At 38.9% G+C, this 26,331-nt stretch overlaps 2 protein-coding genes across 3 annotated transcripts in view; both read right to left on the bottom strand.

The window, feature by feature from the left end:
• Positions 1-11,837, bottom strand: part of LOC108673139 — a 46,722-nt gene extending 34,885 nt beyond the window's left edge. The window contains exons 1-2 of the mRNA XM_018160924.2: positions 11,621-11,837; positions 892-952 (exon numbers count right to left, since the gene is read on the bottom strand). Of these exons, the coding sequence (XP_018016413.2) occupies positions 892-952; positions 11,621-11,647 (88 nt within the window). The 5' untranslated portion in view covers positions 11,648-11,837. The remainder of the gene's footprint in view (positions 1-891; positions 953-11,620) is intronic.
• A 6,312-nt stretch (positions 11,838-18,149) lies between these two features.
• On the bottom strand, positions 18,150-24,246 carry LOC108673129 (survival motor neuron protein-like). Of its 2 annotated transcripts, none has more exons than XM_018160913.1 (7): positions 24,039-24,246; positions 23,251-23,385; positions 22,396-22,479; positions 21,584-21,738; positions 20,452-20,542; positions 19,537-19,692; positions 18,150-19,308 (listed from the first exon to the last, which is right to left on the bottom strand). In XM_018160913.1, the coding sequence occupies exons 1-7, from the start codon at positions 24,060-24,062 to the stop codon at positions 19,132-19,134; spliced, it is 822 nt and encodes a 273-aa protein (XP_018016402.1). In that variant the 5' UTR covers positions 24,063-24,246; the 3' UTR covers positions 18,150-19,131. The 2 variants fall into 2 exon arrangements, with proteins under 2 accessions (XP_018016402.1, XP_018016401.1); XM_018160912.1 differs by having other exon boundaries at positions 23,251-23,388.
• Positions 24,247-26,331: the final 2,085 nt, after the last annotated feature.

The following is a 26,331-nucleotide window of genomic DNA, read 5'->3' on the forward strand; positions in this document are numbered from 1 at the left end:
GGGGTGAGGGTCTTTATTTTTACAGGGGTGAGGGTCTTTATCTTTACTGGGGTGAGGGTCTTTATCTTTGCTGGGGTGAGGATCTTTATCTTTACAGGGGTGAGGGTGTTTATCTCTACTGGGGTGAGGGTCTTTATCTTTGCTGGGGTGAGGATCTTTATCTTTACAGGGGTGAGGGTGTTTATCTCTACAGGGGTGAGGGTCTTAATCTTTAAAGGGGTATTTATATTGGGTATGGCAAGAATAATGAACTGAAAATGTTGCTGCTGTCTTATGAGAGGTTTTTCTTTTTCCTTTTGAATACCAGCCCAAACATCAGAGCAGAACTTGATAGAAGTATGATAAACTGCGTTCTAATGTAGACTCAGCGTGCGTGGGCTTAAGTATGAAATGATACTAAATGTTGACAATGAGAGAAAAATTTTCCCATCAGACTGCCTTTCGCAGCAAGCCGCTAACATGAAACGCATTTGAAATTAATCTACAAACTTCACGACAGAATTGCCACTGAAATGCTGACATTTCTGTGGCACCGTCAACTATGCATCGTGCCTTCATGACAACAACGCAAATCTCTAGGCAGTCTTCCATTTCGATAACGCAGCTGCATTGAACTACCATCTGTTCTTATCGTTCATTCGTATATTGCTGCGCCAGTCTTACCCATTACATTAACGCAGCTGCTTTAAACTACCATCTCTTCTTTTCGTTCATTCGTATATTGCTGCGCCAGTCTTACCCATTACATTAACGCAAGTGCTTTGAACTACCATCTGTTCTTATCGTTCATTCGTATATTGCTGCGCCAGTCTTACCCATTACATTAACGCAAATGCTTTGAACTACCATCTCTTCTTATCGCTCATTCGTTTATTGCTGCGCCAGTCTTACCGTACGCTCGAGGAAGCACTGTCAGAAGCCACAGCCACGAGACGATTGTAGCTCCCCGCACCTGAAACAAAGAATATTTATTATATATTATGTATTGCAGTTCATATTAAAAAATAACACATCACGCATGCATGTTTGAACCGATTAATAAATTAAATATCATGACAAATTCCCATAACAACTAACAAATTCACAATTACTTGGTCACAGCCCTCTAAATTAAGGTCTAGAATGGTACAGGGTAAACCAGAATTAACTGACCCTTTTAATTTGTTAATAAATAAAAAACTAAGAACGTTATGAAGTTGAAACTTCTTTTATTTAAAAGAAGAACATTTTTATGGTAATATTGTATCCTAGTTTTTAGGATACAATAACTAACTAGGATACAATATTACATACAATATTTTAACTAATACATATTATTAATACATAATAAATATTTTAACTAATACAATAATAAAATATTGTAATAGGATACAATATTTTAACTAGGATACAATATTACCATAAAAATGTTCTTTTTTAAATAAAACAAGTTTCAACTTCATGACGTTGTTAGTTTTTTATTTATTAACAAATTAAAAGGGTCAGTTAATTCTGGTTCACCCTGTATTTAATAATTCCATGTTCGTTCGTCAGTAAAGAGAATATACCTGCAAGTGAAATAATCCACCCGCCCCAAGTGACATGTAAATAGAAGGATGCTCTGCTATGTGCCACCTTCTCGTCCGTATCAAGGCTACCGAGACCGCGGAATTCCAGCCTGGCCTGAATTACCGGCGCTCGTCCGTGAACACGCATCCGCATCGGCGGCGGCAGGCGTCGCCGCGGGGCCGGTGTCGTGTTTTGCAACGCCTCTGGCCGAGAACATAGAATACAATAGAAGTGTCGGCGTTGAAGAAATAGGCCCATGGCCTGTTGCCGATTCTTGAACTTTTCGTGACTTGATTCACAAGGGATCCGGCCTTTGGAACCCGATCTTTCTATAGCTGACGATTGATTGAGATAGCTGCTGGACTTATTGCCTGGTCCGAGAACAAGTCACGCTGACATCCATTTCTTTGCCGAGAACGTGTCACGCTGACATTCATTTCTTAGCCGAGAACGTGTCACGCTGACATTCATTTCTTAGCAGAGAACGTGTCACGCTGACATTCATTTCTTAGCCGAGAACGTGTCACGCTGACATTCATTTCTTAGCAGAGAACGTGTCACGCTGACATTCATTTCTTAGCAGAGAACGTGTCACGCTGACATTCATCTCTTCAAGACCATCAACTTCTCGCGACCTGAAGCGCAGCCATGACGGCTGATGCAACTCGCTTTGCAGGCCGCCGCGGAAAATAGCTAGCGGCGTGAACTCTATTGACGAAGCTTCTATATTCTTCGATTGTAATACGGATAGAACTTACATTGCTTCACTTATGCATGCAAGTGCGCGGCGTGCAAAAGGAAAGAAAATGAGAGACAGTATCAAATTATTGGACATAAATGACATAAATTCTACTCTGAGGGCTTTTTGGGCCGGGTGAATTTAAATCTTGTAAATTGAAGCTTTACCTACTTTATCACAATATATTTAAAATAAAAATATCATTATAGATTTAAAATATCACAATATTGGGATCGCGCTTTAAGTGCCCCATAAATTCGTCAACTGAGTAAAACAGATATAATAGATTACAAATATAAACACGATACACGCGCGCTACACCACCAACGCGATGGCCAAGAGGAAGGACGGAGTTGCAGGAGCAACACGTGCTTGCCTGCGCAGTACAACCAACGCGATGGTCAAGAGGAAGGCGGGAGTTGCAGGAGCAACACGTGCTCGCCTGCGCGGTACAACCAACGCGATGGCCAAGAGGAAGGCGGGAGTTGCAGGAGCAACACGTGCTTGCCTGCGCAGTACAACCAACGCGATGGTCAAGAGGAAGGCGGGAGTTGCAGGATCAACACGTGCTTGCCTGCGCAGTACAACCAACGCGATGGTCAAGAGGAAGGCAAGCTTATGACACACGTCGGCGTTGCTGACCTTGGCCGCTACTGAGCCGCTTCCGATGCGGTCGCGCGTCCGCTCTTGTGTTCATTACGAAATATGTACAAAAAGTCACCACCTCCCCGTCATCTGCATCCCACCGCCACCTTCTTGCCGCCACCAGCATCTTGCCGTCACTTTCTTGCCGCCAACGTAACTTCGGCGCGCCTATTGCAATGCGATGGCCAAGAGGAAGGAATATTTATTTGAAGGGAAGGATGGCCAAGAGGAAGGAATATTTATTTGAAGGAAGGATGGCCAAGAGGAAGGAATATTTATTTGAAGGGAAGGATGGCCAAGAGGAAGGCACTGGAATATTTTTATGGTAGTGACATTACGAAAGACGCAAGCAACAAGTTTACTTTAATCAGTAGCGTTCAAAATTTGTATTCGGTACAATTGTATTCAAGTTTATTGAGCCGACCTCGGGTAACTTTCATATATCACGCCGTCAATGATGCGTTAATTCAGTTTAATTAAAAACTCTTCGGGTCTCGGACTTGAGAGAAGTCTATGTAAATTGTCATCAGATATTTGTGAAATATTTTGAAAGATATGGGGAATTTTTGAATCGCTGAATCAGCAACTGACCGCTCTGCTGTGGTTGATAGGCCTTAGGTGCAACGTAGCGAACACGCTCTGTCTGACTGACTGGGAGGCTATACATATATATGTCTCGAGGATTAGGATATGGCTAGGCCGGGAGGCTGTAGCTCCATGCTAAGCTGGGAGGCTATACATGTCTCGAGGATTAGGTTATGGCTAGGCCGGGAGGCTGTATCTCCATGCTAAGCTGGGAGGCTATACATGTCTCGAGGACTATTCTATGGCTATGGGCTGGGGGGCTGTATCTCGATCGCTAAGCTGGGAGGCTATGTCTCGAGGACTAGGCTATGGTTAAGCCGGGGGACTGCATGCATGTCGATGGCTAAGCTGGAGGCCTTGTCTCGAGAAACAGGCTATGGCTAGGCCGGGGTGGAAGGGGCTGTATCTCGATGGCTAAGCAGGGAGGCCATGTCTCGAGGACTCGAACACCGACCGAATATAGTGTGAAAAAAGTACCAATTCTAACTTTTCCGAGAAATTCACTGTCTGAGAAAACACAGCCGTAATATTTACAATGTTGTAACTACATGAATAATAATAGTGAGAGACAAGAATAGTGCTGGAACGTGCAACACAATTACAGTTGAGCATAGCGGCTTCTTGCATCTGCAACTGAATACGTCGCCTGCTAATGTATGAATTTTGAATAAAATATCACCATAGATTTAAAATTTTCAATCGCCCAGGTATGGCTGGTGAGTGAGACTTGAGCGCCTTAAGTTGCCAAAGATTGGTACGTGGCCACCGCTATGGCACTCAGTCACACTATAAGTAGAGCTGAAAACTCGATAGCATTATATAATCAAAAGCATTAAATTTTAAATTAAAAATCTCTCTTATTATTCGCAATCTTATGGAGAATATTAGTGGGATTATAATATACGCTTATAAACGACGCCTAATCTCTTAATATATATGTAATGAATGCATCAGAAGAATCGTGAGGCGATAATAAGTTAGACTAAATTAAAATCTGAATAATACATATTGTTTATTTGAGTTACAGGCCCCATGCATCTATGATAAATATTTAACTATTCCACCTCAATTTGTACTTGCCGCTCATACAACGACAGGTACGAACAATAGAGCTAACCCCTAACTACTTTTTAGATTCCAGGAAGAGCTTTATACGCGCGACACCGCAACAACTTCTATAACGCGATAAATCCTAACGTCCCTGACTGTAACGCAGTGCGTTATTTGCCTGGCCTTAATGCCTTATAGTACTCACATGTCGAAAAAATTATCACGACGTCAACTGAAAATTAGGACTATTAATTACGCGCTGTAGTTGAAGTGATTTCTTGAATTGATGATTCATGTGCACTTTATGATGTTGTTTACATGCGCCACTGGCTTCTTGAGTGCCTCGAGCAGCAGTTGCAAGGCAAGGAGACCTTCACTCAGAGCTCAATAAACTTACCAATGTGCATTTGAGACAACACGCGTCGTGGGAGCGCACATGGGTTCCTCATTGCTCGAGTAATCGTAAGTTATAACAGTACTTGTGTTCCCCATTGCTCGAGTTATCATAAGTTATAACATTACTTGTGTTCCTCATTGCTGGGAGAATCATAAATTATAACAGTACTTGTGTTCCTCATTGCTGGGAGAATCATAAATTATAACAGCACTTGTGTTCCTCATTGCTCGAGTAATCGTAAGTAATAACATTACTTGTGTTCCTCATTGTTCGAGTAATCGTATTGATATGCTACGGGGAGAGAATCGTATTGATATGCTACGGGAGAGCATAACAGAAGCGTTCGAACGAGTCGTCGAGGCGGTCTGCATGGTAATCGTACGCGACGGCAGCCTTGACTACAGGATGCGTGCCCACCCATCCAAACAACGCGCGTTTGACGCTACAAATATAACAAATATCGAGGACAAATAATGCGTCTCAGGAAGTGGCGCAATAACACACCATTAGGATGCATTTGCACACGGTGCAGCTCAACGCGAAAATACAAGCGTTCACCATACAACAGTGACAACTCCTAACGTGATACGCATGCGTTCACCATACCACATTGACAACTCTAACGTGACACGCATGCGTTCATTGCACCACACTGACAACTCTAATGTGATATCTTCAGATTGGAACAGGTGCAGTGGCTCGTAGATACTTAATTTCCTCTGCTGTTAATACCAGCATGCAGAGGAAACTGGAATTCGTATGCGTAATGTTATCTTAAACTAATTTATAAGTGGTTCTTGAAGCTGATGCGATGCAGCCTTTACCCTCTATCCCATTAATATCAATCATTGTTCGAGTTGTTCACAAATTAAATCTTACTTCAAGATTCATCTTGTATTTCATACAATCTAGCAATTTATAGTAAATTAGCAACAGTATAGTATTATTGCATCAACAGTAATGATGAATAATAACAATTAAAAATTTCTATATTAAATATACCTTTTACATACAATATTTCAGGATGATTTGTTTCAATATCCTCGGCTAATGACATATATTAACGAATATATTTCCTTCCGAGGGCACAAATCCCAGTGTACACTCACTGCCAAGTCTAATTGATAATTTTTAATACAAAATAAATTCATCGAATAAAAAACATTTTCAAATACAAAAAGATCTGAACAAAATAAAAGACCTATTATACCTAACTTCAAGCTTCCAAAATAAATGAAGGCGCCAGCCTGAGCTGCCAATAGCCATTCCAAAAAAAAAATATTTAACAAAAGTAGGAAAGCTCAAAATTTGTCTTCTAAAGGAAGCAGTTGAGGCAGAATCACTTATTGCAATGTATCAGAGTGACATGTAAGAGCACGTCTAGACTAAATAACATAACAAAACATAACATAAACTTAACAAAACATAACATAAACTTGACATGATCTTAGGCTTCAACAGGTCACTCGACTGTGCATCTTAACAAACGTAGGAAAGCTCGAAATTTGCCTTCTAAAGAAAGCGATTGAGACAGGATCACTTATTGCAATGTATCAGAGTGACATGTAAGAGCACGTCTAAATCAAATAACATAATAAAACATAACATAAACTTGACAATACATAACATAAACTTGACAAAACTTAACATAAACTTGACATGATCTTAGGCTTCAACAGGTCACGCGACTGCGCATCCTTGCAAGGCGTTCAAGGTTCGTTCCGTTCTGCCGGTTTGAGGCCGCTGTGCTCCGCCGGTTATCCCTATCAGCGCGCTCGAGCTCTCATCTTGTGATTTTATCAAAAAAGTCAAGCAGCCATTGTCTCTCTTCACTGTTAGAAAAAACGGTGAAAAAACGGTCCCACTGGCGTTCCTGTGGCCGGTCGCACCGTGAAAATAAACTGTTTAGCCGTTTTAATCAGATGTTTTACGGATTTCTAGTGTTAAATTGGAATAAAAATGGTGACACTGTGTTTCTTTTCACGTGCCGACCGGCCACTGAAACGCCGGTAATACCGTTAACGGGAATTTTTCTAACAGTGTTGAAGCTCGTTAGACCATCAGCGTATATCCTCACCGTGCACATCTCAGACGCTGTGGCAGCTGCAAGAGCGCATGGCTTAAAGTTCGCGGAAATTTAACTCGTAAACGAAAGTTCTAATGTCAATAAAAGAAGCACCGAAATTTGTCTTACATCAGCCGTTCTGTTGCGTTCACATCGACGCACATCACGACATTACTTCAGAACTTGGAATCACCACTGAGCAAACATGCCTAAGAAAAACGTGGTAAAAATGGTCGTTTACCTGCGTGTCCATTGAAATTCATTATCTTGCAGTTATTTATTCAGGGATCGAATCAGTGTCGCAACTCTGATACTAATTATTCGAAGTTTTTTTCACATTTTTTATGTTATATTGACATATAATTTATAAATATTTGACATTTGTAAATATTTGACATAATAAAAGTAATTGTCTCAAATTTAGAGTTCAGGGATAAAGAATTAAGTAGATATACATATTTTAAACAAGTATACGATAATAGTCTTTCGGGTTAGGAGTAGATCTCAATTATTTCTCCATGCAAGCGTCGCATCTCCGCACTCTACGAACAGCTTGGTGCAGTGCACTTGATTTCACGATTAAAGTTCGGCAGTTTCGTGCCGTTGCGTTCTCGACGCAGCGTTCCCACCTTCCATCATGGCTACAATTAAGTGCTAAATAAATGCTAAAACATGAGCCATGCTTAATTGGCGAGGTTGGCAGTAAATCAGCGATATAAGTCAGACGGTAGGCACTGGGAGGAGCATTGCACAGATCGTACGCATGAGACTTACTGCTAGATGATCCTTCGGTATAAACCTACGCTATTCACCGGAACTTAATGATTCATGGACAAAAATAGTATGTACGACAAGCAATATCTTTCACAATGAAACCGAAAATGATTTTCATGTTACGTGCATTGACATGACGTTATTATTTCAATTAGTTTTACAGGGCCTAACTGTACATAGTAGATAGATTATCCTCGCATTTAAATAGTTTAATTATTTCGCGAATTAAACATTTACATACCTTTAAAAACAAGTAATAAATTCATAGTAATTTCATTGGAAAAGTTTGCGGTTATCCTCGATAATGGAGATGTGAGGCTGGCGCTCTCGTCGTTACCAGCAATTCTAACGCATGAAGCTTTCAACAGCTTAATTATGCAATTTAATGACAAGGCTGCTCAATTAACACAACCGCTGTTGGCTTTACAACTGGGCGTTAACAGGTCACTGGCCACTCCTTATAAATACTTTAATCATAAACATATTACTAACCACATAGAGAGGGCGTATCGGGTACAGAGATTCAAATCAGCGAGTTTTAGTTGCAAGGCTTGTGGCTTATTTTACGAGCCATTATGTATTATATTATATGTTATATTATATTATATTATATTATATTATATTATATTATATTGACAACTCACACAAAATAATATCCGTTAGGTTATTTTGATATTAATAACTTGGCGACAAATAAATTTAGGGCGCACACGCCACGCTACACAGAGCTCATTAATTATTTAACAAATTTATAAAAACTGATTATAGGTTGACTGATTTAAATTTTTACTTTCAATCATTAGATCCATAATTGAGTAGAGAGCAGGCTGTTCGTCCGCTGATTTTGAAAATGGTGGATGTGAACGATGATGCAGGCTGCAACACTCGTTCGTCTGCACACTAGATGCCTCTTTATTCAGTAGAGTTCATTGAGCTTGGCAGTTCATTAAGAGCTCAGTGATGAGCGTGAAATTCCCGCCTGTACCTGCAGCGCGCCAGAGCGTGACACTTCCCATGCTCGCATTGTCCGGCTGCGGCGCCGGAACTGCCGCCACTACGGCAACCGCAACACCGGATGCTCCGCCCAAATCCACGGCGCTGCTCGCCTCATGTCCCGACGCCTGCATAATGTGTCATCGACACGTCGCTTTAAACAGCAGCCGTTTATGGTCGCTATAATCACCACTCATTATGTTAAAAATAGTTCGGCCTTAAAAAATTATTTACGGGATTGCAATGTTTGATATTCTGTAAGTTCCTGACCACAAATCTTTTAGTTTGCGGTCAGAGATCCTGAACATTTGCGTCTTTATAATGTATGAATTTGAATTTGATGTGATAAATTATACTACGGTAACATTAGATACATCAGTTATGTGCAATCACTAGCTTCAATACCTTCATTTTTATTAAGAGCACACCCAGATGGCCTTTATACCCTTTCATTAAATAAAATTTTTGCAACGGAAGTACAAAAGAAAATGATAGCAAGAAATGTGAATTTAAAATAGTATGCAAAAATTGTTTAGTTTTTAAATATGATTTTTTCAAGACTTTCATTAAAATCACATCATTAAGAATATCTTCACAACGCATTCGAATAATTATACCAAATTAATCGTAGGAACGAAAACTCGTGAGTGAAGGCAAAATTAAGTTACAAGTCTTCTTTCAGTAACGAATGCCATGTGTGTGAGAACAATATTTATTTTTTTAAAGAACTCGAACCAAAGAGCTGAGTTAATTGCATGACCAACGAAAAATGTTTATCATCATTCCAAAACATCATCGTCATTAAATCATCTCCTAAATGGAAGCTTCGTGGCGCATGCCGGCTTCATAAATTAAAAGGCCTCAGCCAATTAACTTATTAGATTTCGTATTAAATTTAGAGGTACTTGATAATTTAATTCCTTGACCATATAGGAACGGTTTTCCTTTCACAACTTTCCGCTGCATACAAAACTACTTAATTTGCAAAAGAAAAATTTCGTTCATAACAATAAAATTTGCCAGGAACCTAGAACATGGGAGATTTGTTATGAATTATTAACCCGAAGAAAAATAAAGTACAATAAACATTTCATATATAATTAATAACGCGCTATATCAAAAAGTTGAATTTGTATGATTTAGTACTATTTGTTTGTAGCATCTTAATAAGTGCGACCACTGAACATTGCTCTGAGACGACCTTTTGTTACTGCTAATATACACGAATCCGATTTTTATCTGAACGATGAAGAATTTTTAATGCTGAAGACATGCAACAATTCTAATCAGACCGCACATCAGTCGAATTATCGTACAGGTCATCCGACAGAAACACAGTTTACTCTCCCTTGAGTCCTGATCGGTCCATCATTCTCCCTTGAGTCCTGATCGGTCCATCATTCTCCCTCAAGTCCTGATCGGTCCATCATTCTCCCTCAAGTCCTGATCGGTCCATCATTCTCACTCAAGTCCTGATCGGTCCATCATTCTTACTCAAGTCCTGATCGGTCCATCATTCTCACTCAAGTCCTGATCGGTCCATCATTCTAACACAAGTCCTGATCGGTCCATCATTCTCACTCAAGTCCTGATCGGTCCATCATTCTCACTCAAGTCCTGATCGGTCCATCATTCTAACACAAGTCCTGATCGGTCCATCATTCTCACTCAAGCCCTGATCGGTCCATCATTCTCCCTCAAGTCCTGATCGGTCCATCTTTCTCACTCAAAATTAAGGGTCGCTTTAGAAATTTAAGGAAAATGAGTTTCTCAAACCATTGAAGTAATATAACTTTTTAATTTAGATTTTCTGATAATTTTGCAAGACATTTATTAATTTACGAATTTTTTCTTCGGTGAACTCGTCATCTTACATGAGTTCATGAATGAACTGTTCTAATGCTGAAAAAAACCTTCACTGCTTACGATTGTTTGGTAGGGAGTGAAAAATATACGTCGCAGAATTAGGGCTCAGAGTACTTATTAAAAATTTGCTCTGGATAAAAAAAGTTAATGAATTATCTTCCAAGGGGAAGAGTCTGAAAACTTTAAACAACTTATACGGTTTGGTCGCCGAGAGTGAAGTACGGATTGTTTATTTGTATTACATTCTCAACGCCTTTGCTATCCGCCAATATGCCGGACGGCAACCCATAAAAGGTTGTTTTCCACAAAGATATGGTGAATTTTGTGAAATTGTTTTTGCATTCTCTTTATTTTTGGAATTGTAAATTCTTTTTCAAATTAAAATTGAGCAAGCAGAAGAACATTAATGCCTTTCAGAAGGTGCTACAAGAAATTGGAGCCGGAGCCGGAAGGACCATATGATATTCAAATTTATAATATCTTTCTGACCGTGAACACGAAAATGTCATAAGAAAATTCAATTGGCAAACACCTCGTGTAAACTTGTACCGCGAAAGTCTGAACACCAAATAATTCGAACAGCACGACATAATTTTTTTAATCTACTTGGTTGCATCACAACGATACTTTACTCCAGTTCAAGGCGGTGATATCTAATTAGGTGCTTGTACACGGAGACAGTACTGGCGGCAAGTAGATCAAAAAAAGTGCCAAATGTCTGCCGCTTGGTGTATATCCCGCAAGTAATCTTAGACACGAGGCAAGTTTAAGGTGCCGCTGTGACGGTAACGACTAGATACCGGCACGGCGGCACCTTAAACTTGTCTCATGTCTAAGCATACTAAGTTACTTGCGGGATAGACACCAAGCGGCAGACATTTGGCATTTTTCTGATCTACTTGCCGCCAGTACTGTCCCCGAGTACAGGCACCTTTACGTATTTAAGAAGACAACTCACCTGAGCTTCCACGGTGGATAATCCCATGCCTGGAGAAAGTCGTCTGCAGATGCAAGATGGAGGCCTTAACCTAATTATGATCACTTGTCAAATTTTCAGAAAATGACTGAAAGTACAGCTCAAGGAACACATCTAAACATTTGCATGCCTAGTTCCTTTCAAAAACAAGTATTAATTCAATAATTCCAATTACTTTTGCAGGGCAGGGAAGATTTACCTGGAACGAAAAATCGAAAAATGGGACATTCGGAAACGTCGATTTGTATCTTTATAGTCTGAGCAACTATGATATACTATTTCTTCAACAGCTGCAATGACTATTGAATATTGCCGTATTGCACGACCTATGCTCACCAAGCGCGTTTGCTTCACCTTTACACGATATGGCTTATAATAATTAATAGCTATTCAGGCTTCGGAGAAATTCATTAGAGGCGCAAGCTAAATAATTCTTGCATCTTCTTCAGCCTTATTTAATGGACTATTTCGGAAACGAAATCCAGGTATCTATAATGTTTTTTTAGAGAAAATTTCTTCACTAGTAAAATTAGCTAAGAAAAACTAACTCGAAACTATTACCCCTGCTGACTGAGAAATATTTTGAGACGTGCAAAAGAACGCAAATTCTTACTCAAGCAAATGGCAGAGCAGAAAACGCGCGAAAGTTAGGTATGTCGTGCGCTTGCTTAGCTATGGTCGGATTGTCATTTAAGACGTAGCGATGCAGACTTGATTTCAGAAATTCAGGCTTCCGAAGTAACTTCGTTTGTATACTGGGTGACGGTGACAGCTGGTAAAAGACTCAAAGGTATTTATTTATATTTGTCATTTGCGAGTAATGTGATACTTTCGATAACTTCAAGCGTAATGGGAAAGGGAATACTGATCGATTCAACCACTTACAGTGATTAAATTAAAAAAATAATTTCCTTCTCAAATTTGCACATATATCGTCAAAAATCCAACATAATAAATGTAAACCTAAAATAAAATATATTTTTCATGGATTTCATTCGACGTGTGGGTTTTGGAAATGGATTTATCCTAAACGCCATTCAGTAAACCAGACGCGCAGCAGCTCCTACACCCTCTACCTACCGCAGCTGGTAAACGACTGACGCTTGGTCAGGTCAGAAGTCTGCTGTGTGCGCTGAACTTGAACTCGAGGCAAGGGTTGTCACGCTAAGCTTGTGGCGTTTTTCTATGAGAGAATAATTAGGAAATGGAACGTAGTACAGGGTGATTCACGGAAATTTCCTGATTTTGAAGCTCAATATAAAAAGAACTAGTAAAGATATATGTTAAAATTTCAATTTTAATAAAGAAAACATTACCTGAATTTTTGTATAACTTAGTTCTGAAGATGACATCGTACAAATGACTGCCCCCATCGTCAATGCATTCAGTTAGTCGACTTTTGAAGTTCCATTCAACTCGCTGAAAAATATTGACGAGTATGTTGGCGATGGCTTGGCGTATGTTGTTCTTCAAATAAGGTAGGGTCCTTGGACAGTCATTGTAAACAATTAATTTAAGATACGGAGCCAAATCAGGGAATCGGGCCGGCCAAAGAAGGTCACCTCTCAAGGAAATAAGGTCCATACCCGTCAGCTTGCTTAAGCGAGCTGAACGGAACTTCAAAAATCGACTAACTGAATGCATTGACAATGGGGCTGTCATTTGTCCCATGTCATCTTTGAAACTAAGTGATATATAAATTCAGGTAATGTCTTTTTCAATAAAATTCATATTGTAATGATATTTCTACTATATTTTTTATTGGGCTTTCAAATCAGGAAGTTGCCGCAAACCACCCTGTATTTTATATAAATTAGACATCACCAAGCCTCTGTTTTCGTTCTCACAAAATTGAAAAAAACTTAATCAGCGAACAAGAAAACTTCGGAACTAGAAGAAAAATCGCTAACTTACTTCAAATTGCTGGGGTTTCCCTTTAATTTCATAGTTGACTTTTGTTGAGGAATTTATTCTTAATACGAGTTAGGTCTCCAACCAAACCGGAAAATTTTATCCATTTGTCCAGTTTACTTATAATGTCAGTCTCTCTAGATCAGTCAGATGGTCTGTGCCTGCTAATGTTTTACCCTAACTGTGATATACAAGGTTTTAGTTCGCAGTTGGTGCAATATTCGCTGTTTCATACAATATTAGACCATTCAAGTTTAATCTAACTTTAATTGACTTACATCCTCCCTCCAATTGTTTGAAATTATTGCGCTATTCCGTTTAGTTTTTCCCAAGGTATTCCCATTACAAACAACAGAACCAACTTCCGCGTAATTCTTGACGGTAATAACCGAGGAGTGTGACGTTATTGACTCGTTTAGCATGAGCCGTTATTAGCGTCAGGCATTGAGGAAGTGAGACTCGAGCGGAGACGGCAATTGGTAATACCAAATTAATACACTACTGCTACGTAAGACAGATTAGTTATGATCACTAAAATTTAATTGTTTTTTATTTGATAATGAATCCGTTTGGCAGCACCACTATTGCAAGAGTTAAGGAGAAAAGTAAAATATTCTCTTGCCAAAAAACTTGGAAATAAAGCAATGGGCTATCCTCAATTTAGGATCCAATTTAATAAATTCGTATTTATCCAAGCATAAATTAAAAATGAATAATTTATACAACAATGGAAAGATAAAGATTCAAAATTTTTTTGACATATTTATAAATTTTCCGCAAATCTCACTTATGCTTCACGGCAAACATCTAAACGGCAGCCAAACCGGTCCCACGCACGAGAAAGCATATCTTCTGTTACTGAGTGCACCGCATAGCAGTGATACGGTTCTTCAGATCAGAGTTGCTGGTAGAGGCGGGACGTAAACAGAGTTGCTGGTAGAGGCGGGACGTAGAGTTGCTGGTAGAGGCAGGACGTAAACAGCTTCCTTGACGTAACCCCACAAGAAAGAGTCACATGGGGTGAGATCAGGTGATCTCGGTGGCCAGAAGTGTAGAGCCCGATCTCCATTTCCTATGCGTCCTACTCAACGCTCTGCAAGTGATTCAAAGTGTTTCGGACATCAAGATGCCAATGGGTTAAAAAATTTAATCTTTTTTTTATTGGTGTTTAAATTATTCGTTTTTAATTTATATTTAAATAAAGACGAATTTATTTAGTTGGGTCCATCATTCAGAATTACCCTGTAGATTTTTCCCATCCATGACAATGTCAAGCTAGCGACTTTGAAATTTTGCATATGAAGTCGGGGTTATCGAAACAAGGGCCATGAAAGTGACAACCTTGCTTCTAACTGATTAATTAATGTTCAACTTCTATTATGTTTTCACAGGACGTTATGAAACAGTTCCATGAACTTCTCAAGAGCGTCTTCAAAGCAGAGCGACTTCACGACCGCAGTTTTTATCTAAAACAAAGACGCTTCTTATCAAATCCATGAGATAAAGTATGAACTCTCTGTGTATGTCATATTTTCTGCAGAATTAGAAGTCACATGGACCCACGGAAAAGGAAAGTACGATGTCAAGGGAACACATCATTTAACTCAAGCAGAGCAGCAATTCGATCGTCACCATGGTTACGCTAAGCAGTTGACGCCCCGCGTAGCCTCGCGTGACACCGCGTAGCCTTGCGCGCTGTTGCAGCAGAGCTTGTGGAGCAGGTGGCTTCCTGTGGCGGCGAGACCGTCTGCTGCAGCCCGCCTGTCGCCGCTTTCCTGCCTGTGGCGGCGAGATCGTCTGCTGCAGCCCGACTGTCGCCGCTTTCCTGCCTGTGGCGGCGAGATCGTCTGCTGCAGCCCGACTGTCGCCGCTTTCCTGCCTGTGGCGGCGAGATCGTCTGCTGCAGCCCGACTGTCGCCGCTCTCCTGCCTGTGGCGGCGAGATCGTCTGCTGCAGTCCGACTGTCGCCGCTCTCCTGCACGCTGCTCCTCCAAAATGATAATATAATGTTTGTTCTTCACAGTGAACAGTTTTTTCATCGATTGACCCTGCCATAAGTATCAATTAATTAAGAGTGGCGTAAGTTTGGATTCTGTGAAATGTATTAATCGTTATTCACGTTCACTAATGAAACTTTTTTGGCGATCCATGCAAATTCTATCGACTTAAACTGACAAAGCGTGTGAATAATTTGATTTTTTTTTGTCTTGACGCCCACGAATCCTAACATTTGAATTGGTGAACAAAGGATTCGTTCCCAGCAACGACACTTTCCACTTCAATTCATCCGGTGCATTACAGGAGTAAATTGGATCATCATCATTTTTAAATAAAATGTTGGTCCGTGATTATTTATTCAAGTCTGAATTTGTTTCAAGGTTTAACCAGCGGTAATTTATCATATTCTTGTAATGTTAATTTTAGAGGAAGAGTAATAAGCATAAAAGTTCGTACTTTTTTAAGTGAATTAATAATATTCTTACTGCGGTAAATAATTATTGCTAAATTACAAAGAAAAATTGCCTATACTGGAGTTAGTTATCCCACACAAATGAGTTAGGAACGATGCGGATTCAACGAAAAATGCTCACATGGAGCTAGTTGCCATGAGGGATTGACGACTAATCCATTTTATAAACTAACAATTGAAATTGCAATCTCATAGTTGATTAGCTGAAATCTCTGAGGCTTTTTTTTTCTATTATAGATAATTGTAAACGTAAAGGATTAAAAGAGCTTTTCTCGGCTCGCAAACTCAGAGAATGCAATGAGAACTGACAAATATGCATAACAATTCAGACACTACAGAAATGTAATTTGTACTCTCGATTTCATGTTTCCAAGCATATGCCAAGCGCCTGTAACAAAGAACATGGAAATTGCGTTCACCTCGCGTCAGGCTTGCAATGAACCACCGTATTGTTATGAACTGAAGGCACGCTTTATCGCTGGGCCGTAGGGGCGCTAGACACGAGCCATTAGTCTCGGCTTTTAAGTATATTGATTTCATTGACCGCTAGAGGCGCGCAGGTAGTGATATCGGCACGCATGTATCGACCTCAAAACCCTGCCGCTGGATGGCGCAGGCTGCGGAACTACATTCAGCACAACAATTTTTAATTTCAACTCTATTGTTTGTTTGTATCTGTTCGAACGGCATCGCATAAGCTCAGACTCTCGAGAATTACCTTGCTCATGAAGTTCACAGTCAAGATGAAGCCAGCAAATCCGAATTGAAATGACTAAGACAAGCTTAAAGCTCTTCACGTATAAAAAACGTTTTACACGGAGAGCATCAGCTACATCCATGACCCTAAGAGGCTTCACATGACAATAGTGCATTATATTAAATGGCTGTGAATTATGCTGTTTAGATCTTGTCGTTAGAAATAATTTCGTAATCATAAAGAATAAAATTATAATTTAAAGACGAATTTCGATTTTGTCACGATAGCTGAGTATTAAAGTTGCAACTCACTACTACCAGTCTTGTGTCCACACTCGAAACCTCGCGAAATTGACTAGAAATTATCGCAGCTAGATAGGGCTCGAGCCCGCATCTCTCTGCAACTATCGTGCTGCACTTCACAATATGTAATATGTTATGTAATAACGATAGTTTAGAATGAGTTTTACCAGGTATCATTAAAGACCAGAGAATTTGTTTTACTGACGATAATTGACTGAAACCTGCCTAACGGAATAAATTCTGCCAAACTATATTAATTTCCGCACTAATAACTTCGAACGCGTACTAATGCACCTAAATTTAAGTCATATTCTGAGATTTGATTTCGTTGTAGTTTTGGAGTTTGTAGAGTCTTATTTATACTTGATATTTTGGTAGTCCAATATTTATTTGTGGCCTATAATTTTCGAGTGCAGCGCGTTTTCGTAGCTAGTTTACCGTCCGTAGCTCTTATTTCCAGTCGAAATCGATTTTCACGATTGCAAAATTTCAACGTTGCAAGCGACAATATTAAATTCCATGGTCATCTTTTGGGAAGCTTGAAAATTTGAGTGAAATAAAGAAATAATTGGTGTAAATCAGTTTTGTATCCTTGACGACTGACTAATTATTATATCAAGATCTTTTGGAGTCAGATCAAGCAGAAGAGTTTAACTTGTTGTGAAGACCGGAATTGTGAACTAAGGTCAGGTAAATCCTGCATGGCAATTCAAGATTGAACACGTACTACAGCATCTTAGAAGAGTAAAGCAACAATTTGCTCTAATTGCAATCGATCCACCTTGTTGTTGGCTCTGAACTTCCTAAACAATCTGTGAGATTTTCTACTTGGACGCTTGTAACTTTGGAGGAAGCACAAGCCTAGTATATGATTTTTGATGAAGCACAAGCCTAGTATGTAATTTTTGATGAAGCACAAGCCTAGTATGTAATTTTTGATGAAGCACAAGCCTAGTATGTAATTTTTGGTGAAGCACAAGCCTAGTATGTACTTGAGTAGTGCTTGTGACACGTCAGCTATGCCATTAAATACGAATTGATTTCTAGATCAAGCATTTAAAACAGCTGTCTCCAGGGCCTTGCCGGTTCCAGAAGCATTAGGAAATATTTCAAAAGGTTTAAGATCACATATCTAGGAAACATATGTTTTCATTTTAAAGCATTAAAATTATTCTTTACAAGCAAAAACACTACATTTTATTCGCTGAAAATCAAAGGAGACTCCTGTAACCTTGTAACGTGTCTCAATCGTATTAAGAGCGTCACACACGTCATCCTCGTGACACACACGTCATCCACGTGACACCCACGTCATCCTCGTGACACACACACGTCATCCTCGTGACACACACGTCATCCTCGTGACACACACGTCATCCTCGTGACACACACGTCATCCACGCACGATGAAGGCATAAAGCATGGAACCTTAAAACGAAGAGGCTCAGATTTCCTCATCTTCAGAAAATAAAATAAGAACAGAGACTAACGAGATGCGCTGTGTCAATGATAATGGTTTCTTACGGTATGAGCGCGAATTTATTCAAAGTGCATAGAAAAATACACTAAAATGTTCGGCTAAGGTTTGTTGTAATCTTCCTATAGACAGATTAGATATGAACACAGACAGCGAAATTATAGCCTTGAGTGCCTATCGTATTGAATGATGTCAGCTTAATAAAAAGCATTACGTTCTTTAAGAAAAAAAAAAAAACTTTCCCAATAAGTATTTGTGAATGTCCTGATAACAACGCATCAGAGAAACCACATTTTATCGCTATTCAGTCACACATAGTGGATACCACGGTGATGAGACATTCAAAGGAGATGAACACTTAGAATAATGAATAAATACAATGTCGGTCACACTTGTCATATACTACAACGGTCACTCTCACTACAAGTCGGTCACTCTCGCTACAGGGCACTATCCTAATATAGAAAAGAAACTAAACTTTTTCATTAACCAAAGGCTCAGTATTTAAAAAGTTGTTCGCGGGAGGTTGTTCAGTGTGTCCATGTGCTGAAGCTCATTGAAGCACACAAGACATCCGACGCCCTGCTAAACATGATTCGTTATCATTTCCCATATGTCATAAAGCTGTGCTGCCTATCAGTGGTGTCGGTGTCTGTGCTTGGCCATCTTGACGCCCCTGTAGTAGCCGGTGTGGTAGCCAGTCATGTACCAGCTCATGAGCAAGGTATGCAGCATCTCGCTGTCCTCCAGGCCAGAGAATGACATGCCCAGTGGAGGAGGTGGTGGTAAATCTGGTAGCACGCCTCCACCGTCCTGTCAAGGAACTTATATTATCTTGTTGCCAGAAATAGAGGGATTAGACAGCGTCTAAAATAGAGCAGATACAGCAGTTCTGACCGGCATGGAGAGGCGGGAGAAGGAGCGGCCACTATACAGGGTCTAAAATAGAGCAGATACAGCAGTGCTGACCGGCATGGACAGGCGGGAGAAGGAGCAGCCACTATACAGGGTCTAATATAGAGCAGCTACAGCAGTTCTGACCGGCATGGACAGGCGGGAGAAGGAACTGTGCCTGCTGTTCGTGGCTGTACTGCTGCTCGTCACGTGGGCCGAGTCTGCTCTTCTGCTCGAGCGGCTCTTGGGGGTTGTGAGTTTGCTGCTGCAGTCACTGCTCTCGTCCTCGCCCACTCCGCTCTCCTGACGTCATCAATTATTCATCAATATTTGCATTCATTTTAAACCATAACAGAAAAGAGTTCTGCAGTAAGGAAGTAGATGTAAATAGCCCTGTAAGTATTTTGCATGAAATTGACTCATTAGGAGTGAAAGCTGCATTCAAAGAAAACAATTTCCAAGAGAGCCTTCGCCAATAGGAAAAATTTAAAGACAAGTGGGACTCGGTTTGTTTTAATTTCTTAACGAATAAAATAAATTTTGAGAATTAACAAAACTGGGTCCTTCTCTCTACGATGACAACAGCAAAATAAATTATGACGAGACGTTGCGAATACCAAAAAATTGTTCCGTTCAGCATTGTTTGAAGGGCTTTACTCTTTCATAGGTAATTAATTGGTTCCCAATTCTATTCTTGAGCCAAATACATGTCTGATTTTATTTGTTATAAGGCCAAGAGTAATGGCTGGGTGGTGACACTTGCATCCCTTATTTCTTGTATAAAGATCATGAGTATATAATTAATATAAATAATAAACAACAAGGAAGAGCTGATTGATAAATGTAGAGAAATTGTGGGACATAGAGACAAGTGTACTGCCAAAGCAGAGAATTTTTTAGACTCTCCCTCAAGTTCATTTTTGAGTCTTATAAGTAGACCAGTACTCGTACTTAAGAAATTGGTTTGAATCTTGAGTAAATGAAGAAATTAAAAATGAACTGATTCTAAAAAAGCTCTGGTTTGCCACTATGGTCACTCAGACAAGTGTACTCAGCACTCACAAGTTCTACTTCTTCTTCTTCCTCTTCTTCATAGTCGTTATCTTGAGCAGCATTAGCTTCTTGTTGTCTACGCGCAGCTGCTCCTTTTGATCTGAGAATATATTGATACAAATAATTAATTATTAAATTAAATTAATTTATAAACAAATGATTTTGTCATAGCTGGGACAAAAAACATGAAACCTTGCAGGGAAATGGATACATGAAAACAAATGAAGACATAAAGAAACTTCAAAAAGCTTATAACCAAACATTTGAATGGCAATATGGTGCAAGGATTTGGAATTGGGAATGAGTTGACGTGCGGTCGAACCTCAAGATCGGTCATCTACGTAACACACTTTTATTTATTCTTGAAGTAGAACCAATAAAAATACATGAATTTCCCTAAATAGATAAAATATTCTAGGTCAAATACTCTGCCATCAGGGTATTCATTAAAATATCTTAATAGACTAAAATATATTCATTTCAAAATAAAACGTCTTTGCACATTAAAAGAACCAAAGAACATTAAAGATTAAGTTCATTGGGAGGTGATGAATATTAAAAGGAAAGATGTGATGGAAGTTAGAATACCTAGTAACAAATGTAGAAGCCTGTTATGTAATGATGCAAAGAGGCATAATTGGTATGAACAAAATGCATGAGGAATGACATACAATTGCACTCAGAAATAAAGGCTCCACAGACGCCAGTATTGCTGCTTTGATGCTTGCATTAGGGTAGACTTTTTTGTGCTATTCCATGATTCTTTCATACGTAAACTGCCTCATGCCACTGATATATTGGCCAACTGCCTCATGCCACTGATATATTGGCCAACTGCCTCAGGCCACTGATATATTGGCCAACTGCCTCTGTCTTTTGCACTGACCTTCAGCCCTTAATGATGCTGGTCGAGAGCATGACACACTTTGAAGAACATTAGAAACCCTTCTATTAACTAGCGAGCCTCAAATAGAAAAAAAGAAAAATAGGCTGCAGAAACTTCTTTGGATGAGAAAAAATATCAAATTAATTTGTCCTCAAGTCCAACAATTGTCTACATGACATTCTTGATCAAAATGCAAGAGATTGATTGATCATGGAGATAGTCATTTGAAATGAATGATAAACACCTAGCACTAACCTGAGTAGTTTGCTGAGAGGAATATCCTCTGAGTTGCCATATCCTACAAAGGTAACAGTGGCTAGGTTGGAGCTTGGAGTGATGGCCTCAATTGTGGCCTCGTACACTTTGCCATCCTCGCTGAACTCACAACGACAAGCTGCGCCCACTTGCCACTGATTAGAATTAAACAAAAATAAATAAATGGAATGAGGTATTATTTTTTTAATAACTTTTCATTATTATTTCTACAATGGAATGTTGAAGGTGATAGTTGTCATGATATATTGCTGAACATTTCAACAACAGAAAAACTATTTGGGAACAACATTTACAATTGAGAGAAGAAAAACTTTGCCAGATAATCAAATAACTGCTTCTTCTTGGAGAGTTTTTTTCTCTATTCAACTGATCATTGACTTGCCTATCAATCAAGAGCAGTGTTTCTGGTGCTAAAGAACGCTTTAAAATCTTTGAACACTCAAAATAGGAGCTGAGGTCCACAAACATATACATATTGATCCATAGACATCCACACTGCCAACAACAAAAGAATTTCATGCCAACATATTCAGGTTAAACCAGATTCCTTTCTAGAATTTATTACATTAACATTATTTAAAGTGGTATTTTGATTGCTCATTGATTTTTCATATTTAAGAACAAGAAGGGTTTGCAAGCCTATTAATGACAAAAAAATGATCTTCTACACATCATATTTACACCTGTAAGTCATTAAGAGTTGAAGATTTTCATAGCAAAATGAACACAATACAGAGTACAAAATTTAAGGGAATCAATAATATGACAAATTTCAAGAAAATGTGTCCCACCTGAGGTTTAGCTGGAGCCTTTTTGGTTGGTTGAAATTTCTTCACTCCTGAGGGTACTGATGAGAACATTCCGCTGCTTCCAGCCTATCAAGCAAATATTTAGGTAAAAATAAAACCAATCATGAAACTAGAACACAAGGTAAAACAATGAGTACTGGTATGGTGATATTTTAGCCAGGATATACCTACTATGCACATATCACAGAAAGAAGTATTGAAAATTTCAGGCAGGGGTGACATGCCTCACTTTGCTAGCATGTGACAAATGTGTAACTATGAATGAACATGAGCATGAATAATGATTGTGAATATTTCCCAAGTAAGACATTAGCAGCCTTTGGGCTCAAGATGGTTGTAAATAAATGGATAAGACATTTTTAAATTATTGGTTTCAAGATTTTCATGATCTACTGCTACTCTATCCAAAATTCTGCAAATGAATGCTAAGTAAATATTTTATCAGAAACTGGCAGACACCTTCTCATGAATAAACAAGTAATTAGGAACTGTTTACTGCCAATGCCAGCCAACACTAATTAGCACTAACCTGGGAGTGTTTGCTTACAGTCATTAACACTCATTAGCACTAACCTGGGAGTGTTTGCTTACAGCCACCAACACTCCATAGCACTAAGCTGGGAGTGTTTGCTGACAGTCATTAACACTTATTAGCACTAACCTGAGAGTGTTTACTTACAGTCATTACCACTCATTAGCACTAACCTGGGAGTGTTTGCTTACAGCCACCAACACTCCATGGCACTAACCTGGGAGTGTTTGCTTACAGCCACCAACACTCCATGGCACTAACCTGGGAGTGTTTGCTGACAGTCATTAACACTCACTAGCACTAACCTGGCTGGTTGAGGAATTATGAGATGTTTTTGAAATTGGAATTTGAAGAGCAGCTTTCTTCCTGAGCTGTTCCATGCTTGAGTCGTACTGCTGGATCAGTAAAGTGTCATCCCATACATCTTCATGGCTCAGATCCTGCTGATAATTATAGACGCTTACGCAGACAATTATAGACACTTACGCAGACAATTATAGACACTTATGCAGACAATTATAGACACTTATGCTGACAATTATAGACACTTATGCAGACAATTATAGACACTTATGCAGACAATTATAGACACTTATGCAGACAATTATATACACTTATGCAGACAATTATAGACACTTACGCAGACAATTATAGACACTTATGCAGACAATTATAGACACTTATGCTGACAATTATAGACACTTATGCTGACAATTTCAAACACTTATGCATTTCAAGTTTTGAAGCTGCATCACAATTTTTATTGAGTTGCATGGTGAATTGTTATATAAAACAAAGTAAGAAAGCACTCAAGCAATTTAAAATCCACCCTCAACTTATGATGTATTCAACAAAGCATACTTGATCTCCAGGAAAAAATATAATATAAGAATATTGGTAATAAAAATAACACTATCTTTTCACAGAATTTAATGAATACCCTATATATAAATCACACAATAAAGCTCTAGGAATAATAATGGAAATAAAATAAAAACATTATAACAAGATAACTTTAAATTATAATGTTAAGTAGTTCCTATTTTCCTTATATTAACTATAATCACTTTGACAATTCAGAGATATAACTTACCATATTTCCCTGAGTATTATCCATTTTTGGGGGGAAATAAATCAAATAAAAACTTCAAAATAAAATTTGAAGTTTACAAAAAGGTCAACAACTTTTTTTTCAGACTTTCAGTGTTTAAAGACCAGTTTTTTAAAATAATTTTTCAACTAATGACTCTTACTTAAACATATTCTTCAGTTTTGTGAATATGTAAATATAACTACAAACCTGGAAATTCACATCAAGAAAAAGTCAAAGAGGTGAGCAACATTTGCTCCATACAACTACTACCTCACACTACTTAACTCCAATTTTATATCTACCGTCCGTTGAAAAGATCTGATCAAAAGGCGAGTCTAGTCAAGAAAAGTACAAGAATTGGTGACAGGCCTATCCAGGCCTATTCTTTAAATGCCGAAGATACTATTCTAAACTCCTGCCCACAGAACCAGCCAACTTCATCAAAAATGGACACACATCTCACATGGAATGCACTCTCAAATCCACCAGTCAACAATATATTATATGGCACTTTACCAGACATTAGCCACACAGAACAGCAGGTGAACCATGCAGGCAAGATGCACCTGAGCAGAATAAGCTGCTGCCACCATCCCTCACTATACACCTACAAACACCACCTAGACAGCATCCATTCAGACCTATGCATCCAGTGTCACACACTGCCCAAACTAACAAACATATTCTGCTTGAGTGCCTAGAGGTTGGGTTCAGGTTGCACAACTTTGGTCAAAGCTATGCACCCAGTGTCACACACTACCCAAACTAACAAACATATTCTGCTTGAGTGCCTAGAGGTTGGCATAACATGCTCCAGGTTGCACAACTTTGGTCAAAGCTGGCTCGGATGGCGCCTTGCAGTGGAGCATGGGCTTCATGGCATGACCAGGATTTGGGGAGCATAAAAAATTTGGTGGTGTTCATGCATAGTAGAAATGAAAAATAAAGAAGTTTTTTCATAGTCTCAGCATGAACTATAGTAGTGTGGAAAATTTCCACTTTCCTAGCCACAAATAGAGTTTAGCAGCCTCGCAATTTATTAAGGACAGAACTTCTACATATATTAACAATATTATGGACATAAAAACTTACTTCAAAGATGCAAAAACGTTTCGGTATATTGAGGCCCATCCCCTATTTTGTCTGAAAGGTTTTGCAAAGGGCAAAATACCATACTTAGTCACAAATGGAACTGCAACAATGTTCTGGACTTAAAGGAAACTACATATCCTAATCTTCTACGAACACCTAAGACAAAGAGGCTATAGTAAGACACTTTTCTTGGTGCAACTTAAAGATGCCCCAAGTGGAAAAATCAAATCAGAAAAGTCACTACAATGCAACCTGTTAAAAAAACAACCTGAGGTGAGCCCTTTTGAAGCGTTGGCACCATATCAAAGGAGAAGAGGATCTTCAATCACTCTTCCCGATTCAGCCTACCATCTCCTACAAATGTTGTAAAAACATGCGGGAGTTCTTAGTAAAATCAAAACTCTGAGAACCAAATAAGAAAGTGAAGATCTGGATATCTTAATTAACCTCCTATAAGCAAAACACACAATCAATAAATACAAAAAAGTTAAAAAATTTCAAGGGACTGATGAGCAATGAAATGGTGCCATCATTCTTAGAGATCTGGATACAGTAAAAAAACATTGATAACAATAAAAGGAGCTGTTATTACATTACTCAAGATACAAAACAAGACTACCATGCAAAAACAAACAATCATTTGTGATTGGGGTATCTGAAAATGTAATGCATCTGAGTAACAAATGGAAAGAAAATATAAACCACATATCCATTCCTACAACATCAAACCAGCTTTATTTGGCCTAGGATGTTCTAGAAACAACAAATGGGGCAAAAGAGAACTGGTGTTTTGGGTGTCTCATCAACTCATCCTTAAAAAAACTGTGATTGATAGATTGATTTTCTCATTGCCTGTATGGCTGTCTCTGGCATGGTATTTAGAGACCTCTTACTTATGGTCTTTTGAATATATGTTTTTACTTGCACATGACACTGAACCACATTGATCTTATCATTTAGGACTTTGAATTTTTTATTCATTATACTGTAGGAAGGCTTTACTGTAATTGTGCTGTTACATCTAATGAGGGCTTCAGTTCACCAATATCCTGGTAATTATATCTTGGATTATCATAATGTTGTGTGGAGTGTGGACTATGCATCATTAGCTAACTTGGAGTGTGGACTATCACTACCATATGCATCATTAGGGGAGCGCAGCCATGCACTACTAATTTTGTGAACCAATAATCCCTGAATT

The sequence above is a fragment of the Hyalella azteca genome, unplaced genomic scaffold (genome assembly GCF_000764305.2).
Source record: "Hyalella azteca isolate HAZT.00-mixed unplaced genomic scaffold, Hazt_2.0.2 contig7398, whole genome shotgun sequence".
Classification (NCBI taxonomy): Eukaryota; Metazoa; Arthropoda; class Malacostraca; order Amphipoda; family Hyalellidae; genus Hyalella; species Hyalella azteca.

Excerpts from the sequence above, each read along its gene's own strand:
- LOC108673129 (XM_018160912.1), bottom strand. The coding sequence starts at position 24,062 with ATGGATAATACTCAGGGAAATATG. Across the intron at positions 21,739-22,395 it reads AGGCTCCAGCTAAACCTCAG|TGGCAAGTGGGCGCAGCTTG; the intron begins GTGGGACACATT and ends AATTCTAATCAG. Across the intron at positions 19,309-19,536 it reads TCTCCCGCCTGTCCATGCCG|GACGGTGGAGGCGTGCTACC; the intron begins GTCAGAACTGCT and ends GTTCCTTGACAG.